Genomic DNA, 19,066 nt, shown 5'->3' on the forward strand with positions numbered 1-19,066 from the left:
CGGGATTGGAGGTGCAAATAAAGTAGGTAAGTCCTCTCTAATAATCTCTGCTTGTGCAAAGGAACCAGACAGGGGTGTCATTTGCATTATATTTAGTACCACTGCAAAAAAAGGGACTCAGAAATTCAAGCATCTAATTGGTTTGGTAGTTAAGAAAAGCTTGCTCTATTTGCAGATGACATTATTTCATAGCTGACAAAACAAGAAAGGGACATTACAGTGCTATGGAACATATTGAGACAGTTTCAGATCTTTTTGGCATACTAAATTAATGAAGCTAAAACAAAGGTAATAGTGGTAAACTATGTATGCACATATGCATTGGTTCAACAATATCCATACTTATGGGGACATTGTGATGACCCACCTCTGGGCCAGTAATCAACAAGCCTCAGTCCTCACCACTGGCAGCAGTAGGGGACATTCACTGAGAGGATGACAAGGACACAGACAGTATTTCCAGATGCAGCTCTCTGCATCAGGTGCAATTTCCTTTAAGAGCATACAGAGACCACAGTTAGTCTGAGGCTGGTTTCTCACTCTTCCTCCAAATCCCCAATAAGACTCCCCACTGGCACAGCTAGAGAGTTGAGATCTCAGCCGAGTGACCAAGCCAAGACCTCCAGCACCCGTTCTGTCCAACCAATGCTTCATGTCACTGCCCAAGTAGCTGGCACATACACTCTTTGAGGTTTGATTTACACACACACACACACACACACACACACACACACACACACACACACACATGGGAAAGGCTGGCACAGGTTTACTAGCTATGCCTGCTTCTGCCCACACTATAAGGTAGGTTTCCACTGCCACCAGTCAACTCCTTATCAGTGACTTGAAGGCCCTTAACAAAGGGTGTCCACTCTTACTGTGTAATATTAATATTAATATTAACACAAATGGTAGTTTGACCAAGAGCAAGGTTATTAGGAGTGACCCACACAGTGTCACCAAATAAATTGGCAAGTACTCACAGAACTTAAACAACAATGAAAGGTTTAAATATATTTAACAATAAATAAAAGAAAAAGACAATACTGAAAATACATTCACAATGACATCATAGTTCAAAACCACAGGAAATATTTAAAACAACATTGCATGACAGTCTCAAATAAATAAAGAAATATATCTAAACTAAGTTTCACTATATTCCTGGCTGAATATAAGAGAATTACTATAGCCTAAGAATTTACTAATAGAGCAAGGCAGATGTGGTGAATGGATCTTCTAGTTGTTAGGTCCAAGACATAATGCAGAATGCTCTGTCTCACTAAGAGACTTCTCAAATTAATATCTCAAATATTACTGGTGGGATAGTTTGCAGAATGAAGTCACTTGTCATCTAACTCTAGTTCCCAGGTGAACCCCCCGCTGCTGGAAGCTGGCAGTATTTAGCATCTACCTACGAAAATATATAGACCTCAGATCTTTGGCAGATGCTGGAAGTCATAAAACAATTGCATTCCTTCATGCTTTCAAGACTACTAATTAATTCACCCTAAAGACAATACAGAAAGCTTCTCAGCACAGACTCTGCATCTCTAGCGGCACTGAAAAATGAAAGATACCATCTTTTATTGTGTAGCCTATAAAGTAATTTAATTTCAGCTGTCTTCCTAAAGTTTGCTGGACTGAAGTTAACCTCCTGTTAAAATATATACATTTAAACAGCAGCAATAGTGCATATACATTTCTGTTCTTTCCAGTTGAGTACACAGTGGATGCATTTCAAACGCAAACACTTTATTAAACACCTTTTCAGCAGACATGTCTTCCTGAAGTTTGCTGGAGTGAATTAACTTGCTGTTAAGATATATACATTTAAACAGTTACAATAGTTCATGTACATTTCTGTTCTCTCCAGTACAACACACTACGGATGCATTTCAAACACAAACACTTTATAAAATACCTTTTCAACACACGTCTGTATAAACCAGTTCGATATACACATGACATACAGTTGTAACACGAGCATCTTATATAAATCATGTTGATATTCACAAATGACATATAATTATTTATAAAATTCCAGACAGCTGTGTTGGTAGTAACCCCCTTTGTCACACTTCTTCACCCACTTCGTAGACTCAAGCTAGTTTTTCAAGTGACCCTTATGAAACGTTGCTTGAGAGGGATGAGCCTATCTGGGAATACATTACCCCATACCCTGCCTTGAAATCCCAGCTGCCTTGGCACTGCTGACCCCATTACAGTGTTGCACTGTCATATCATATGCCTGCAACCCTAGGCTCCACCACAGTAACTTGGGATTTTGCTAGCTCCATCCCTGTAGCCATAGATCCTCCTCAGACTCCTCCTGCCTCCGACTGCAGATAGTTAGTACCAGGGACTCCCTACCATGGTAAGGTTTCATCATGTCAACATGGTACAGTCTGTGCCCCTGCTTAGCAGTTTTACCATGTAGTTAACATCACTGACCTTAACACTTTGAAGGGTCTCTCCCAAGCTGCCTGCAGCTTGTTGTGTTTGACAGGAATGAGAACCATAACCTGCTGCCCCACAGCATACTCTCTAGCGTGAGCATTCCTGTCATACCAGACCTTTCTCTGCTGTTGGGCTTCTGCCAGGTTCTCCTGGGCCAAGCCCATAAGTTCCATGAGCCTTGTCCTGAGGTTTAAGACATATGCCACAACAGACTCCTTGAAGGATTCACACACACCCTCCCACTCATAGTGAATTTAATCTACAGGTCCCCTCACCCTATTCCCATACAGCAACTTAAAGGGTGAAAAAACTGTGGATTCCTGAGGCACCTCTCTGTTAGCAAAAACAGATGGGGCAAATATTTGTCCCACTCCCTCTTTAACTGGTCTGCAAATTCCCGTAGCATGGTCTTTAGTGTAGAGTTTAACCTCTCCACCAGACCATTAGTCTGGGGATGGTAGGGGGTGGTCTTAAGGTGTTTCACCCCACAGTGCTTCCACAGACAAGCCAGCAGGTCTGACATGAAATTGGCACTTCTGTCAGTCAGTATTTCTTTTGGGAAACCTACCCTGCTGAAAATGTCTAACAAAGCATTTGTCATCTTTTCTGCCTCAATGGAGGACAGAGACACCTCCTCAGGGTATATGATAGGATAATCTACTACCACTACAATATACTTCTTTCCTGTGGAACTTGGGGTACTCAGAGGCCCTACAATATCCACAGCTACCCTCTGAAATGGCTCATCAATCACAGGCAAAGGCACCAAAGCAGCACTGACCTTGTCTTCTGCCTTGCCTACCTATTGGCACTGCTCACAAGTCCTGCAGTGCCATTACATCTCTGGAAATCCCAGGCTAATAAGGTTCTGCATATGTCTTTTTAGATGCTTTATGCCCACATGACCTGCATAGGGAATGTCATGGGCTACAGCTAGAAGTGCCAGACAGTAGGCTCTGGGCACAACCAACTGTTGTATTCTCTCACCTTCTAGCCCTTCCTCAGGGGTCCACTCTGTATAGAATAATCCGTTGTCCCAGTATACAGATCCCCCCTTTCAATGAGAATCAGGTACCTCACTATCAACCTCTCTCACACCTTGTAACGTAGGGTCTGAGAGCTGAGCCTCTCTCAACTCTCTCTTTGTAACCCTTCCCAGCTCCCCTTTCACAGGAAGTCTGGTATCCTCTGACAGCAGTGACTCACTTCAGCCGAGGTACTACTACTCACCTCTGCCCTTGCAGTCACTCCATTTAAGGGAACATCAGTACCCACTAGCAGCAGTGGCTCACCTTCAGTCTCACTGCTACAGGGTAGCTTCCTTCCTGAAGCAGCACCCATACCAGTCCTTGCTTCAAGTGTGAGGTCTGTCTGGGTCCCCCCAGGCTTCTAGACCCACATGCTTGTCTCCAAGCCTGACTGCATGTAACTGCATCCACACAAGGTACTGCAATATCAAGAGCATTCCCTATCAGGACATCTGAAGGGATATCCTCAAACACACCTACTTGCTTGCTTGCTTCCTTTTCCACCCTCCCAGTCAAGGTGAACCCTAGCCAAAGGTATTTGGAATGGGGTCCCTCCTAAAATTCTGACTGGAGTAGACTGCCCAAGCAAGTAGTGCTCCTCTTTATCCATTCCAGGCTTCACAGTGGTTAGGTCAGAGGCTGTGTCTCTCTCTTAGCCGTGGCCTGTTTCCCATCTATTAAGATAGGATATAACCTCTTGTGGTAGTTTGCTATCCTTGTCGTCTACAGACAACTTACTGCTGGCATTTTGTCATTCCCGCTTACTGGCTCCTCCACCTTTTATTCCTCACCTTGCCTCCATGGACATCTATATGCTACATGGCCCCACTGGTTACATTTATAACATTTAACCCCTGATCCTGGCCGTGTAGCTGAACTAGTGGTTTCCTCAGTTACTGGTGGACTCTGTTGAGGTGGTTTAGGCTTCCCACCATGAGTTCCCTTATAAGCCTGTGCAGCACTGGGTATCCCTTTTTTGTGCAATCATGCCCTGCTTGCTAGGTATGGGTCTCGTTTTTCCCCAACTTATCTGTGGTATCGCATTGTCTAGCTGCTAACCAGATTCTCATGTCCTCGGGCAAAGTGCTAAGGGCTTGTTCCTTCACCGAAATGTCTGCCAGCCCTTCAAAAGTGGTGTCCTGACACCCACTCACCCACCTATGAAAATAAGTACTTAGTTCAGCAATATATCCACACACACTTTTATCTGCCTTGCATCTATGCCCACAAAACTTTTTTTTTCTATAAGCTTCAAGTGTTAACTTAAAACACTCCAATAAACAATTTTAACTGTATTATAACTTAGGAAATCAGTATCAGACAATTTAGAAACAGCAGTTACAGGTTTACCATGGAGTAAGGGGGTCATGAACTGTACCCAGAGCCCTTGGCCAACATTATACTGTTTACATAAGCTTTCAAACATATGAATAAAACTATTAAAATTATCACCCTCTGTAAACTGTGGAAGAAATTTACTGACCTTTATTGCTTCACCGTTACCTCCATGACCCTGGTGAAGAGTCAGCATTTCCTTTTCATGTTGCCTCTGCCTCTCATTGTCTTCAGCTTCTAAATGCTGCAGTCTCTCTGCTGATTCTGCTTCGACCTCCAAATGATGCAGTCTCTCTGCTGATTCTATTTCCAAATGTTTGGCCTCCAGTTCAAGTCTCTAACTCCAGATGGATTTTATGTCCTCTGAGGCAAAGCTGAACTGCCCATTTTCTGAGGGTTGTACATCCCCAAGGCCAGTCTGGTTGTCCTCCTGGATGCTGGCGTGTGATGCAGCTGTGGCTAAGAATGCAATCATTTCTCCTTCAGTCATGTTGTCATGCCCCAGTCCTTTGGCTTGCCACATCTAAGCCAAAAGGTTCCTTGTCAGCTTGCCATAATCCTCTACTGACAACCTTGCCTGCACTACCTGACTAACTAAGCAAACAAAAAAATAAATAAAACTACTATGATATGAAACTCTGAATGTTCACTGTGTGGCTGCTTGAGAGTACAAATACCTTCTTTAGTGACCACTGTTTACATGCCACAGGAGTTCAATATGCACACCACTGAATCCCAGTATGTGAGGAGGTGATCCCACCACTGCCAACAAAAATGTGACAACCCACCTATGGGCCAGTAATCAAGGAACCTCAATCCTCACCTTTGGCAATAGTGGGGGATGTTCACTGAGAGAATGAAAAATATACACACAGTATTTCTAGATGCAGCTCTCTGTATCAGGTGCAATTTCTGTTAAGTCCACACAGAGACCACAGTCAGTCTGGGGTTGGTTTCTCACTTTTCCTTCAGATCCCCAATAAGGCTCCCCACTAGCACAGCTATAGAGTTGAGATCTCAGCTGAGTGACCAAGCCAAGACCTCCAGCACACTCTCTGTCCAACCAGTGCTTTGTGTCGCTGCTCAAGTAGCTGACACATACAGTCTTTTAGGTTTGATTTACACACACACACACACACACACACACACACACACACACACACACACACCTGGGAAAGGCTGGCACAGGTTTACTATCTATGCCCCCTTTTGCCCACACTATAAGGTAGTTTCCACTGCCACCAGTCAACTCCTTATCAGCTACTTGAAGGACCTTAACAAAGGGTGTCCAATCTTACTGCGTAATATTAATAGTAACATGAATGGTAGTTTGACCAAGCGCAAGGTTATTAGGAGTGGCCCACACAATGTCATCAAATAAATATTCAAGTACTCTCCAAACTTAAATATCTCTACACAGATCAGCCACAATGAAAGGTTTAAATATATTTAATAATACATAATAAAAGAACAAGACAATGCTGAATATATTTTCACAGTAACATCAGAGTTCAAAACCACAGGAAATATTTAAAACAACATTGTAGGACAATCTCAAAGAAAGAAAAATATCTAAACTAAGCTTCACTGTATTTCTGACTGAACCTGAGAGAAATACTATAACCTAAGACCTTATTAACAGAGCAAGGCAGATGTGGTGAATGGATCTTCTAGTTGTTGTCAGGTCCAAGACATAACACAGAATGCTCTGTGTCACTAAGAGAGTTCTCAAATTAATATCTCAAATATTACTAGTGGGATAGCTTGCAGAATGACATCACTTCCTGTCATCTGACTCTGGTTCCCAGGTGAAAACCCCACTGCTGGAAGCTGTCAGTATTTAGCATCTACCTGTGAAAATACATAGACCCCAATCTTTGGCAGATGCTGGGAGTCATAAAACAACTGCATTCCTTCATGATTTCAAGACTAGCAATTAGTTCACCCTAAAGACAATACAAAAAGCTTCTCAGCACAGACTCTGTGTCTCTGCACTGAAAACTGAAATATACCATCTTTTATTGTGTAGCCTATGAAGTAATTTAATTTCAGCTATTTTCCTAAAGTTTGCTGGACTGAAGTTAACCTCCTGTTAAAATATACATATTTAAACAGATACAATAGTGCATAAACATTTCTGTTCTTTTCAGTAGAGCGCACTATGGATGCATTTCAAATGCAAACACTTTATTAAACACCTTTTCAGCACACATGTCTGTACAAACCAGTTTGGTATACACATGACATACAGTTCTAATACAATTGTAACACAAGTATCTTATATAAATCATGTTGATATTCACAAATGATATAATTATTGACACAAATCCAGACAGCTGTGCTGGCAGTATCTCCCTCTGTCACAGAAATGATAAAATTAAATATCTGGGAGTACAGATTAAAATTATTACAGTGTGGCAGCTAAGGATATGTGGGAAGAAACTAAACAACAGACATCAAATTTTGGAGCTTATGAGCAGATGACAGAGTAATGCACTACTTCTGTAATACGCTAAACTGACAGCAGAAGAGGGCATAAGTTTTTTTTTCTGGATATAGTAAGAGGATGGGAGGAGGGTTGCTGTAGAAAGTTCTAAAAGAAGTGCATTAATCCTAGCCAAACTATCACTGAGATGATTGTTATTAAAAGAAGTGGTGACTCGAGGATAGGTGTTTTATCCAACAATAAGAAACTCCACTAAGGGAGCCAACACTTTGCAATATCTACTGTCTGAATCAGAACAGTGAGGGTTTCTTTCTGAATTTAAAAGTACATTCTATTACTAGTGAACATCCTGTTAATGTATTATCATTTTAATTTAGCTTTGAATCCACAGAACAGAAGGTAGGAGGAATAGCATGAAAAAATTTATTTTGCATTGCAGCAGATGTGTATATTTTTTAGCTTATGACATACAGAATAAAATGTGTGCACATCAATTTACTTATATATCTCCACAGAATAATGTCACAAGCGTAACTGATTATTCATAGGCATCACAAAATCGACTTCATGCTGTTTTACATATTACAAATATTTACAATCTTATTTCAGACCATAATACTTTGATATTGAATTGTCCTTAATAGATTTCTTTTTTGAAAAAAAAAAACACTGAGTTTAAATCCACGAATATTAAATCAAATAGAACTGTGCCACCATTTACAAGATCTGGTTCAAGCTGCACCTAAACCAAGTGGGGACACTGCAGCTAAGGATACAGGAAGACTGTGCGTTACTTCCAAGAACAGTGTTAGATACACAAACATAGTTTCAAAAATGAAAGAACAAGTTACTGCAACATGAAGGAAAGGGTTTCATAGCAACCACAACAACAAACTGGTACACTATATGTAGGGGGAAAATGTGTATAACAATGATCTGTTGGACTGCTCCAAAGGATGAAAGCAAGCATTAGTGAAATTGGAGGAAAGAAAAGAATAAGCTTTGTAGAGATCAAAGATATTTCAGTGGGCTGATGACAAACATCACATGAAATGTTTAAAAAAAAGGGTGAAATGGTAATATGTGAGTTGATAGAATTCCAGAAGATTATGCATACCAAAACCAAGACATGGATAAATTTCATAACAGACTTTTATGAGCTTTTTTATAAAGACCAGAGGCAAGTAAAGAGAGAAGAAATTCAGGGTTTTATTCAAGATCTAAATTTAAATGTAACTTCAGACAAAGATTAATAACACTTATGCACACCAATTTCACTAGAAAGGCTCAATTTGTAAATGAAAATCTAAACGTAGGGATTGTAGCAAACCTGGGTGGCATAGGTATACATTTTTGTAAAAACAGACCTCTTTTGGCCAAATACTTCAACAGTTTACCACAGAGGAAGGCTGTCCCTTTCCTATCTAGTGATGCCCTGATCACTGTTCTACACAAACAGAAACAAGCAGAGTAATGAAACATTTATAGACCAACAGCACTTCTCTCAGGTGATGTTAAGATTTCTGCCAGGATCTGAGCAAAAAGATTACAAAGACTCCCCTCTGTTAATTTGTGAAGCATAAAGTGATTTTATAAAAAAGGAAGAGTTAGTGAGTAACATCTTTGGACTATTCTAACAGTCATGAATTGAGCAAGGAAAAAAACAAGAAATAGCACTTTTCTGGACAAAAAAAAGCTTCTGAGAGGTACAGTAGCTCCATCTTTGGGCGGTATAAGAGAGTTTAGCAAAAAGCTATATGCTTCAGTGCTTGTAAATGGATGTTTATTACAACCCTTTTGATCTCAATCTGATGTGAAAAAGGTGCCTACTGTGACCACAGTTTTTTCTTCTTGCCACTGAGTCTTTGGCAGCTGCTATTCATAGGCATGTGGGTATAAAGCAAGTCAACCTAGAGGGAGATGAGATTAAATTAAAATCTGCAGATGACAGCTTACTGCTACCTGCAGATCTAGAAGACTCCATGTTTACCTTGGCACTGCTGGTAGAAGTATTCCTGAGATTTTCAGGACTAGGAGTTAGTTAACATAAGTAAGATATATTGCTTCTTAACATGATTACGGGTTGAGCTGTGTACGTTAGCTCTTTCTATGCAAAAGGAACAGGTAAATGTAAAGGTGTGATACTTGCAAAAAATCTGTGCAGAACTAGGGAACATATAATTGCTTTTCATCATGGATGTTGCAAAGGTACTGAGAATGAAACTGTTTTCCCAAACACACACACGCACACACACACCAAGGCACAGTGTTTCACATGCTATTTTCAATCAGAAAAGCAACACTACCATAAAAAAGGGCTGTACTTTTCTAATTAAAGGCATCCCTATGGCACATATTTAAAATGCTGGCACAGGAAGAACTGGAAGAGTCAAGGGACATAGACTGAATGCAGAAGGGGTAAGTATGTCACAGGATTCAGTGCTAGATGAATATCTGCCAATGTTGATCTACTCTGGGATACCCTATGCATTATCAGCAAGTAAAATGTCCCTTTCTCCTAATAATTATATTCCACTTAAATGGCCTCTCTTTCTCTCAAGTACTGACAAGCTATCAACAAGGGTGGAAGCAGTGAAAGAATTCTGAAAAAGCCTTTTGCATGGATATTAAAAGAGTAGAGTGGTGGTGCTGCGGTAGCGTTGTTGCCTCACAGTAAGACGCTGTCTGGTTCGATTCTCAGCTAGAGTGTCTTCTGCGTGGAGACATGTGTGAATAGGTATACCTTCATTGAAGGTTGTGCGTCAGGCCTGGCAAGCCGGTACGTAAAAATCAACTGCCAATCATTAGCGGACCGGAGTTCCGCTGTGGCTATCCCTAACCAGGAAAAGCCGAAAGACACAAACAATTAAAAAAGCAGAGTTACACCCTGCCTCACATGGGACACAATGCACACATGCACGCATAGCTGCCTGCACTTCTTCAACTACCAAGTAAATTTACCAGTTATCAATAACCAGTTTCAGTCATCCTGTTAGACTGTAATAGATGTAGCCACAGCTAGATGATAGCATTTGTTCTGCTGAAAACTGAACATTTTTTATTTGAATTTCACTGAACAAGGAGCTGTGCTTTAATACACATAATTATCATTGTGTTTGGCATAATTTTAAGTAAAATATGTCATTATACAATTATAAAATCTTGGGTCTGGGAACTAATAACGTCTATGGGACTATTTAAACAAGCCTGGTGAAATATAACATTTTTTTTGGGGGGGGGGGTGGAATTAGGCTGCTTTTGTATGGCAACCATAAACTAATATGTTACAGATTGTTTATTTTGAGAATATTTAGCAATTGTTACCTTAGAATGTCAGTCTGGTTTTGCTTATACCAGTCTGGCACCATAGAGTAGGGTGGTACTTCTGAAAAGTATTATTAGCTGCTCTTGGAAATCACTGTTTCTGCCATAGTGTGAAACAGTGCAAGCCAAAATTCGTATACTGTTGGGAAGATAACACTGCAAGACACTGAGCTTAAAAGGAAGAGGGTGTAATCCTGAGAAGACAGTGGTCATAACTTTCCTCTCCAGCTATACACTGTAAAGGTTATACACGTATGGCAGGTGCAGGTCACAGCCCAAGGCATCATATACTGTTAAGGCTGATATCGTGTACACTGGCCTTTTTCATGCCAAAGGGGCAGGTAGCACATAGAAGGATTATTCTATTCCCTGATTTTATTAATGCTACAAGTAAAACCTGCAGCCAATCTTGAAAGAGTCTTTGAAGAAAAGTAAGGAATGGCAATAATTGTGATAATATCAACATTTCTCTTGGTTACTAGGTATTTTCCAATGTTATATTTTTCTTAGTGGCCTGTACTGTCTGTGCCAGTGGGCAGTTAACTTATTCACACCAAGAATACCTTTTGGTGTAATTCTGCTTGACAACTATATGTACTTATGGTGTCATGATATTGACTGGAGCTGGTCGGTCTCCATAGTCAAGTGACTTACCAAGTAACTAATCATCACCTATACTGTGTGGAATGTCACACCTATAGCAGCCTATAGACATCTTTCACTCCAGAGCATTTTCTGAAAAATAAACTTAAAATTCGTAAGATAAACAAATTTAAATACTGTGTGAGTGATAAGAGCTATTATAACTGTACAGATACCAATGTTATCTGTAAAATGTATTCTTTACAGTGATAATAGTCAATGCATTCATAGTCTTTTCCACAAATATTGTAATATATTATAATGGACACCCCCCAACTGTATTTTTCTAAACGTTCACAAACAATTGTTCATATCTTGAAAACTAAACAACCTAGACATACATTGTTAGAACATTTTAACTAGATAAAAGCATTCATGTGACAATAAGAAATTACTTCCATGCTTATTGAGATATTTACAGAAATATGAAAATATATGTTTAATTGTATAATTAGCAATACAAATAATAATTAATATTTCTCAAGACGTGAAACTTACAATGCAAATATCAAAGAAAGTTTTCTTCACCTTATGTTATGCAACAGTTTGTAAGTCAGTTGTTTTTCGAACTGCTAAGTACATATGGAAATATTAATTTTCATATTTAACAATTAGCAATATTTGCAGTTAAGTGTGATATAAACAAGCATTTTCAGTAAACCGCTCTATCTCTCACATTGTTGTCTCATACCACAATACCATACACCTCAGTAAAATATAGGTCTCTCAGTTATGAAAGTATGAAAATAAATATGAAAATATGAATAATTAATGGTAAACAAGAATTCATTTCTCCACTGCAAGACATCATAGACTAACAATCTTAGTGTTACTTTGTTAATAACTCCTTGCACTTTCTAATACTGCCTATTACTAGCTGGTAAGTCACTTAATTAAAGAAGCTAGACACAAAAATGTTCTGGATGCCATAAGGCAGTATGGATGTGAACTGGAGGTATACAAAAAAGCATTTTAGGCTTGAGTGAGTTAGCATCTGAAAGAGCAAACTATGAGAACAAAATGACACTAAGATTATGTGTCTATGATATTAAACACTGTTTGCAACTTATTATACATACTTTTAGATTTCCATTAATATTTTCATAACTAAGCAATTATTTATTTATTTTAGTTACTATTAAAGGGCAAAGTATGAAATGTCATAGTGGAAAACAGAAAAGTACAATGCCATTGCCAATGTATAACACACTGCACTGTATATATCGCTATTCAGCACTATGAATTTTTTATTAATACTGTCAAATGCAGATGACTTATAAACCACTGTGTGGTACTGGTAAGAGCCTTATATAATCCTGAAGAAAATTGACACTCAAAAGTGCACGCAAAGTTGCACAGCTTGAGAAATACTGTGTTATTTACACCTTTAATTAGGATACAAGCATAGTATTTTATACCTCTGTAAACATTTCAAAAATCAAGCACCCAGAAATAAATATCTTGGCATTATATGAACGATTAAGTCTGGCTAAACATGGTGCTGGCAATACTATGCCTCTAGGCTCTACAGTTTTCAAGACAGGGACAATTTTTGAAATGCTAGAGAAAATTATAAGTCTTGTTTTTTTTATGCATAGTACCAATGTAAAGACTTTAAAGGTGTTTGATTTTTATCACTGTACAAAACTTTTTTTTTGCTAAACAATACTAGCATTTATACTTAAAAAACACTGATCATAAGACGTTTATATTTGTTTATCTTTTATCAGTAATCTTAATTTTAAAAATGCTCAGGAATATATGAATATAACCAGAATGCTAGTGATGCGCACTCCACATCTACCAAGTGTGAATGAGTTAATATACCTGTCTAAGGGAATAAACATTCAGGGTTAATGACCTGTGTTAAATGAACCTCTGAAGACTGGAAGTATGTATTGCTTGACCCAAACATATGGCAAAGTAGCAGATCTTGGGTTCAGTTTGCAAATCTTTCCTTACATATAATCCAGTTTAGTCAAATGGGAGTTTCTTCAGCTGGCTCAAGTCAAACAGAAAGTATGGAGGTTTGGTCTGATTACTGAAGAGAAGACAGTTCTGGATATAAGTACTGCAATGGCAGGAGTGTTACCCTGTCTTCCGACTGGATAGTTTATAGAATAAGAAAATGCAAACTGATAATTGTTCAATACGGTAGAAAGACCGGATTAAACATAGCATAGCATTGCATTAGTGGCAGATTTTTGGAAATGAGACAGTTTATTTTGCTGAATGATAAAGAATATAAAAAAGAATTTTGCTTTCCCATCCATATGGTGACAGCCATACCTAAAGATGTGCAGTGCTATGTTAGTTAACTGGGGATACCCTAGAAAACGTTTGTAGCTGGGAGGGGAAGTAAGCAGTATATGTTTTATTCAGCAAATATTAGAAAAGTAGAAAAGATGGACAAAGACATCTACTATATAAAATCTACTATATTTTGCCGCTCCTGAAAACATTGCAATTGATATCTTGATCTAGAACGAAAAGGTGGGTGTCTATAGCTATATTTCAGAGTGATTGAAGCATTTAATAACACTTGATGTTGAACTATTAAAAGCAAAACTGAGACAGTGACCATAAAATCAGAATTCTACTTTGCTGGTAAGGAAACAACACTAGTATTACATGGATGTTAAACTAATACAAGCAACAAGATACAGAACAAAGCAACAGTTGTCATTGGGACTTAAAACATTAAAAAACAATAATAAATTGCTTACCTCATCAAATGTTGTGTAAAGGGTTGTGGACTGAAAACAGAAAAATTATTTTACATTAATAAATAAAGACAGTTTAATAGTATTAATAAAACATAACATTCTAGCAGAGGTGAAAAATCTAATCAAAATGTGGTAGAAAAAATAAAGCAGTGTAAAGCATAAAGTTTAATTTGCTGACAATGATCTTTCTAAATTTTTTTGCCATATCCCACACTAAAAATGCAAGGGTAAATTTAATTTGTGTGCCATAGATTCAAATGCAAGCTGATATTGCAATAGAAAAGCTACAGAAAATATCAAACTTGTACAACCATTAGTTCTTCCCATCAAAATATGAACTAAACTCTACACTGTCTAGAAACTACATCAGTTATTGCATCTGCCGATAAACAGTCCTCAACACTGCAATATGTAGACGCCAAATTTCAAATGTTTTTCACTAACCATTTAATGAGCATGTAAACAACCTGCAATGGATCCAAGAGGTGTAGAGGCATGAACATTCCTTCTCATACCTATTGTGCCCTGCTCAGAGAACACACCTTGGGAAATGACATCAAACAACCATCAGGATTCACCCTCAAAAGTATATTACTTGAGTCGCTCCCTGAGGAAGAAAAGCAGGAGCTGGTTGCTCACTTCTCTCTTCCTCCAGCAAGCCCACTAAAGTAATTAATTAAACTCTTGTTACCAGTAGCAAAGATGGACACACTGCTTCTAAACCAATGGGCTAGTCATTGACTCCTAAGGACTTAATATACTCTACAGAGAACTGGCACCTGAGCCACTGCATTCTGCACTAGGTGATAAAGATTTCCCAACATCACGTCACAATAATAAGATGCCTAGCAAACAAGATAAGAAAAATCAATCAAATCTGAAATAAGGGTCCAGAGCTTTATTCACATTCCAAAATACAGAAAAGGAGTAAAGCATGCAAATGTTGTCATATAATGTACTAAAACAGACTGCAGATGTTTTAGTACAAGCTGCAGTACTTCACCCATATTGTAACGAACACACAACAAAGCACTAGCAAGCATTCTTATGACAACAATGAGTAAGTTAGTAAGCCAAAGTCTACAAAGACACAAGTATCAATAACTTAGATTAGAAATAATAACTATAAAAATCAATCAGAGGAGGTTAGAAAGGATTAGGAAGAGAGTCTGGATAAGCAATTCACAAACAATGGTGGGATATATGCATGTCTCCCAAATATGCAACAAAATCTAGATTCAAGATTTTAGCTTCAAAATGTTTACCTAGGTATTTTTATACCCCAAGTAGACTCCAGAGAATTTTCCTCAGGTAAATAGCAAATGTTGGAGGCATGATGAGGAAGAAATAAATAACTGGGAACACATTGTCTGGAAGTATAATGACGCGTTGTACCTTAAAGATCACCTGCAGACTACTTTATCAGAGATAGTGAGTGAGCAAATTGGTGTATCTATGAAAATGATTTTTCTGAGCTATGACACAACATTGGAATTACCTAGACACAGAAAGGCTTTATTGAGTTTAATTATGGTGGCTGCCAAAAAAGCAGTTACTAGAAAATAGAAATCAAAGCCTAACCAAACTCTACTAGAAGTAGTGAATATAGTAAAAGAGATAAAACAACTGGAATTGAAATCTTTAGAAAAGGGTAGGAGCAAATTACACAGAAAAAAATGGAAATTGTGGGAACAATACATACAGGAGAGGAATAAGGTTTAAAAGAAGGCAGGATATGAATGAGCTATGTAATGTTTGACAATGACTGGGTAGAGTATAAGTGATGTATATAATGTTTGCAACTAAAAGTATGACAATATATATAGTTTGTGATGTATTATGCTTGCAACTACGATTAAGTTAATATGGTTTGCTTTCATTTATATAAATGTATGATTGCCTATGTCATAAGTGATAATGTAATAAAGATTTTTTTGTTTAAAAAAAAAAAAGATTATGAAAGCCATGAAAGAAAAGAAAATGCACCTATGATGTGTGGTTCATTTTATTCAAGAAAGTAACCAGATGTTTACAACAGCATACAATTAAGGCTATTATATAAGCACTGCATATAAAATGAGTTATATTTACCATTGTGAAGGCATGTCAACGAGTGGGCAAACCTTCATATCAGGGCCGTAAGTGATCTCTTAGTGGTGACAAAGCTCAGGTTACCAGCAAAGACAGGGATAGTCTACATCTATCAAATGCCCTAATGGCTGCCAGGATGATTGTTCCATGATTGATTCTCACTTTACAGGGAGCAAATGGGCTGGGAACAACACTCGCTCCATTTGGAATGAATGGGCTACAGACTGGGGACACCATACAGTGTGAGGTGCAAAAAAAAAAAATAATTAAAAAAAAAAAAAAAAAAAAGCTATATGCTGCTCTCTGTAAAGGAATGAAGGAAGTTTTTTCCTGCATTAACTAAATAAACATAAGCAACTCACCCGACCAGCAGGCTCACTATTGACTTAAAAACACTTTTTTAATTAAAGCTGTTATTTTAAGAAAATAACCAAAGTAAAAATAGACTTGATTAAGCGCTTCCATCCATTGACTTGGACTTCATCAGAATCAAGGCTGAAATAACACATCATCACTTTTATACTCTTAAAAATGATCAATTAACAACTGATGCATAACACAATTAACATTTAAAGGAACCCTATTCAAAGTAAAATCAGACTTCACAAGGGGTTACAATTAAAAACACCAGATTGTATGCAGTGTTCACCAGAGATATAATATGTTATAGACATTTATTAGATCTTATCTTAAGGATAGGCTGCAAATTAATAACATCATTAATGCCTGGAGGGAAATTAGGACCCAATTTAATCTGCCATTTAATTTCCCTTACTTCGAGGAGTGTATTCAAGTTGCCATCTCTATGGTTACTTTTTACTTGTTCTTAAAGAGCAAATCTAAAGCAAGAACATGTTTTGCTAATGGACAGGTGTTTAAATAGGGCACTGTTATTTTTTTTTTATTTGATATATATGTTCATAAATCCTGCTCTTAAAGGCCCTATTAGTTTTGTCTAAATAGAAGGTGGGACAGTGGCAGCACTTCAGCACTGCTCCTTTTGTCAAACAATTTCCTCTAATAAAAGTGATCCTTGACCGTGTTTTGTTGATGATGTGTTATTTCAGCCTTGATTCTGATCAAGTCCAAGTCAATGAATGAAAGTGCTTAATCAAATCTATTTTTACTTTGTTTATTTTCTTAAAATAACAGTTTTAATTAAAAAGTGTTTTTAAGTCTATCGAGATCCTTCTGGTCCGGTTCATTTCTTATATTTATTTAGTTGTTTTAGCTTTTTGGCACCTACGATGTACATTCTTTGTGGGTTAGTCAATTTTTTTTCTTTTTTATGTTGGTGGACTAATATGAACTCACTTGATGATATTCCATCTATATTCTCCCCTGTGAGGAGTTTAATCACATTCAGAGTTGGAAATTCTCAAAGGGGAACTCACTCGCCTCACTGATTTATTTTCCCAAACAGGAAATGTTATGAATGAGACCTGGATGCCTGGCTCTTCTTCTGTGTTAGCTATGAATGGAGAACATGGTAATTCAATGGACTGAGGAAGGATTCATTGTTTTTTTTCACAATGAATGCATTATATGGCAGAAACTATGGCCAACAAAGTGACTAATTCACTTCAAGAAGAATACGAAAGATGCAGCACAAGACCCAAATGTACTATACCCAAACTTACGTGGCAGTGACCAGTAATTCTTCTGCTAAGAGCGCTACTACTGCAGTGAAGACTGCGTCTAATAAAATGAAAGGGGATAGTCAAATGGATAAAATAACTACCAACAAAAACAGTGGTAAAAGACTAGAGGTTATTTTAGATAAATGTTATGATTTTGATAATGTTAGCAATTGCTTTTCTAAAGTGAATGCTGTTTCAAGCACAGTCACTTGCGATTCTTTGAAGGATTTAATTTTAATATTTGAGGAAAAAGCTTTCTAAAGTTAAACAATTGCAACTTGACAATGCTTACTTACTAAAATGTATTCAGAGCAAGACTGTACCTAAAGGGTTAAGAATTTTTAAGTTTCCCTTGGGTCTTAATTATGATGAAGTTATGATAAGAGAAGTTTGTGAACTTTTTGATAGTTTTGGATTTGAAATTATGCATAAATTAATTAAATGTAATGACTTAGCTATTAGTCAGTTGCTTGTGGATCTTGACAATAAAATACAAAACAATCTCATATTTGACCAATGGGAGTAATTTTACTACAAGTAAAATTCATGATAGAAAGATTAAGAAATTAAAGAGGGATTTAGACCAATATGCAAATCATACGGTGCACCCAGTTAAGTCACTCTTGGATAAAAACAGGCCCAACACAAGTTCAATTTATACCAACAAACAATTTAAACATAAGGAGGGGCAAAAAAAAAACTTTTTTTACAAACAGAATTTCCAGAGACTCATGTGGGTCCAGGAGAGATATCTAGATTCGGAACAAATTTCCACCACTGTCCATTTGGATTACAAAGTGAAACAGAACATGACAAGTGTGTACAGATAAAAACTAATAATAACTGTACAGAGTTTCAAGGATTTTCACATTTATAATTATACTAACAATGAGATTACAGCAGAACATGTTTATATTTTTCCAAAGGGTTGAAATTTGTCCCTTCAACAAACTTTAATTTAGTTGACACCATTTTAGAAATTAAACTCTACTTCAGAAAGCTAAATTTAACTCTTTTTTATAAAAATAAAGGACAAAGTAACCAATTCAATAGTGGTTTTAGGAGAAGAAGTACTTTCAACCCCCCCCCCTCATGAATCCAACATTAGCTATGTTAGAAAAAATTACTACTGATGATTTATACAGCTTAAAAGTAGAAGAAAAAATAGGAAGTTTTTTATAGCAACTTAACTAAAGATGAGAAAATATTATTTGACAAATTAAGGAATGATGAAACAATTTGGATTATGAAGCCCGACAAAGGTAGGGGGATTGTGCTATTCAATTCATTTGAGTATTCCAGAGTAATGTTTGAGCTTTTAAGAAATAATGAGACTTATCTTCCAGTCTCAATTAATGAAATTAATATTAACTA

General features: G+C 37.4%; 1 protein-coding gene across 3 annotated transcripts in view; it reads right to left on the reverse strand.

The window, feature by feature from the left end:
- The window catches only part of ERMARD (ER membrane associated RNA degradation), a 1,319,361-nt gene that overhangs the window by 595,685 nt on the left and 704,610 nt on the right, over nucleotides 1-19,066 (reverse strand). For all 3 annotated transcript variants that reach the window (XM_044067775.1, XM_044067770.1, XM_044067782.1), the window contains one exon: nucleotides 13,962-13,991. In XM_044067775.1, the coding sequence (XP_043923710.1) occupies nucleotides 13,962-13,991 (30 nt within the window). The remainder of the gene's footprint in view (nucleotides 1-13,961; nucleotides 13,992-19,066) is intronic.

The sequence above is a fragment of the Protopterus annectens genome, chromosome 1.part0 (genome assembly GCF_019279795.1).
Source record: "Protopterus annectens isolate FY-2018-M chromosome 1.part0, PAN1.0, whole genome shotgun sequence".
Classification (NCBI taxonomy): Eukaryota; Metazoa; Chordata; order Ceratodontiformes; family Protopteridae; genus Protopterus; species Protopterus annectens.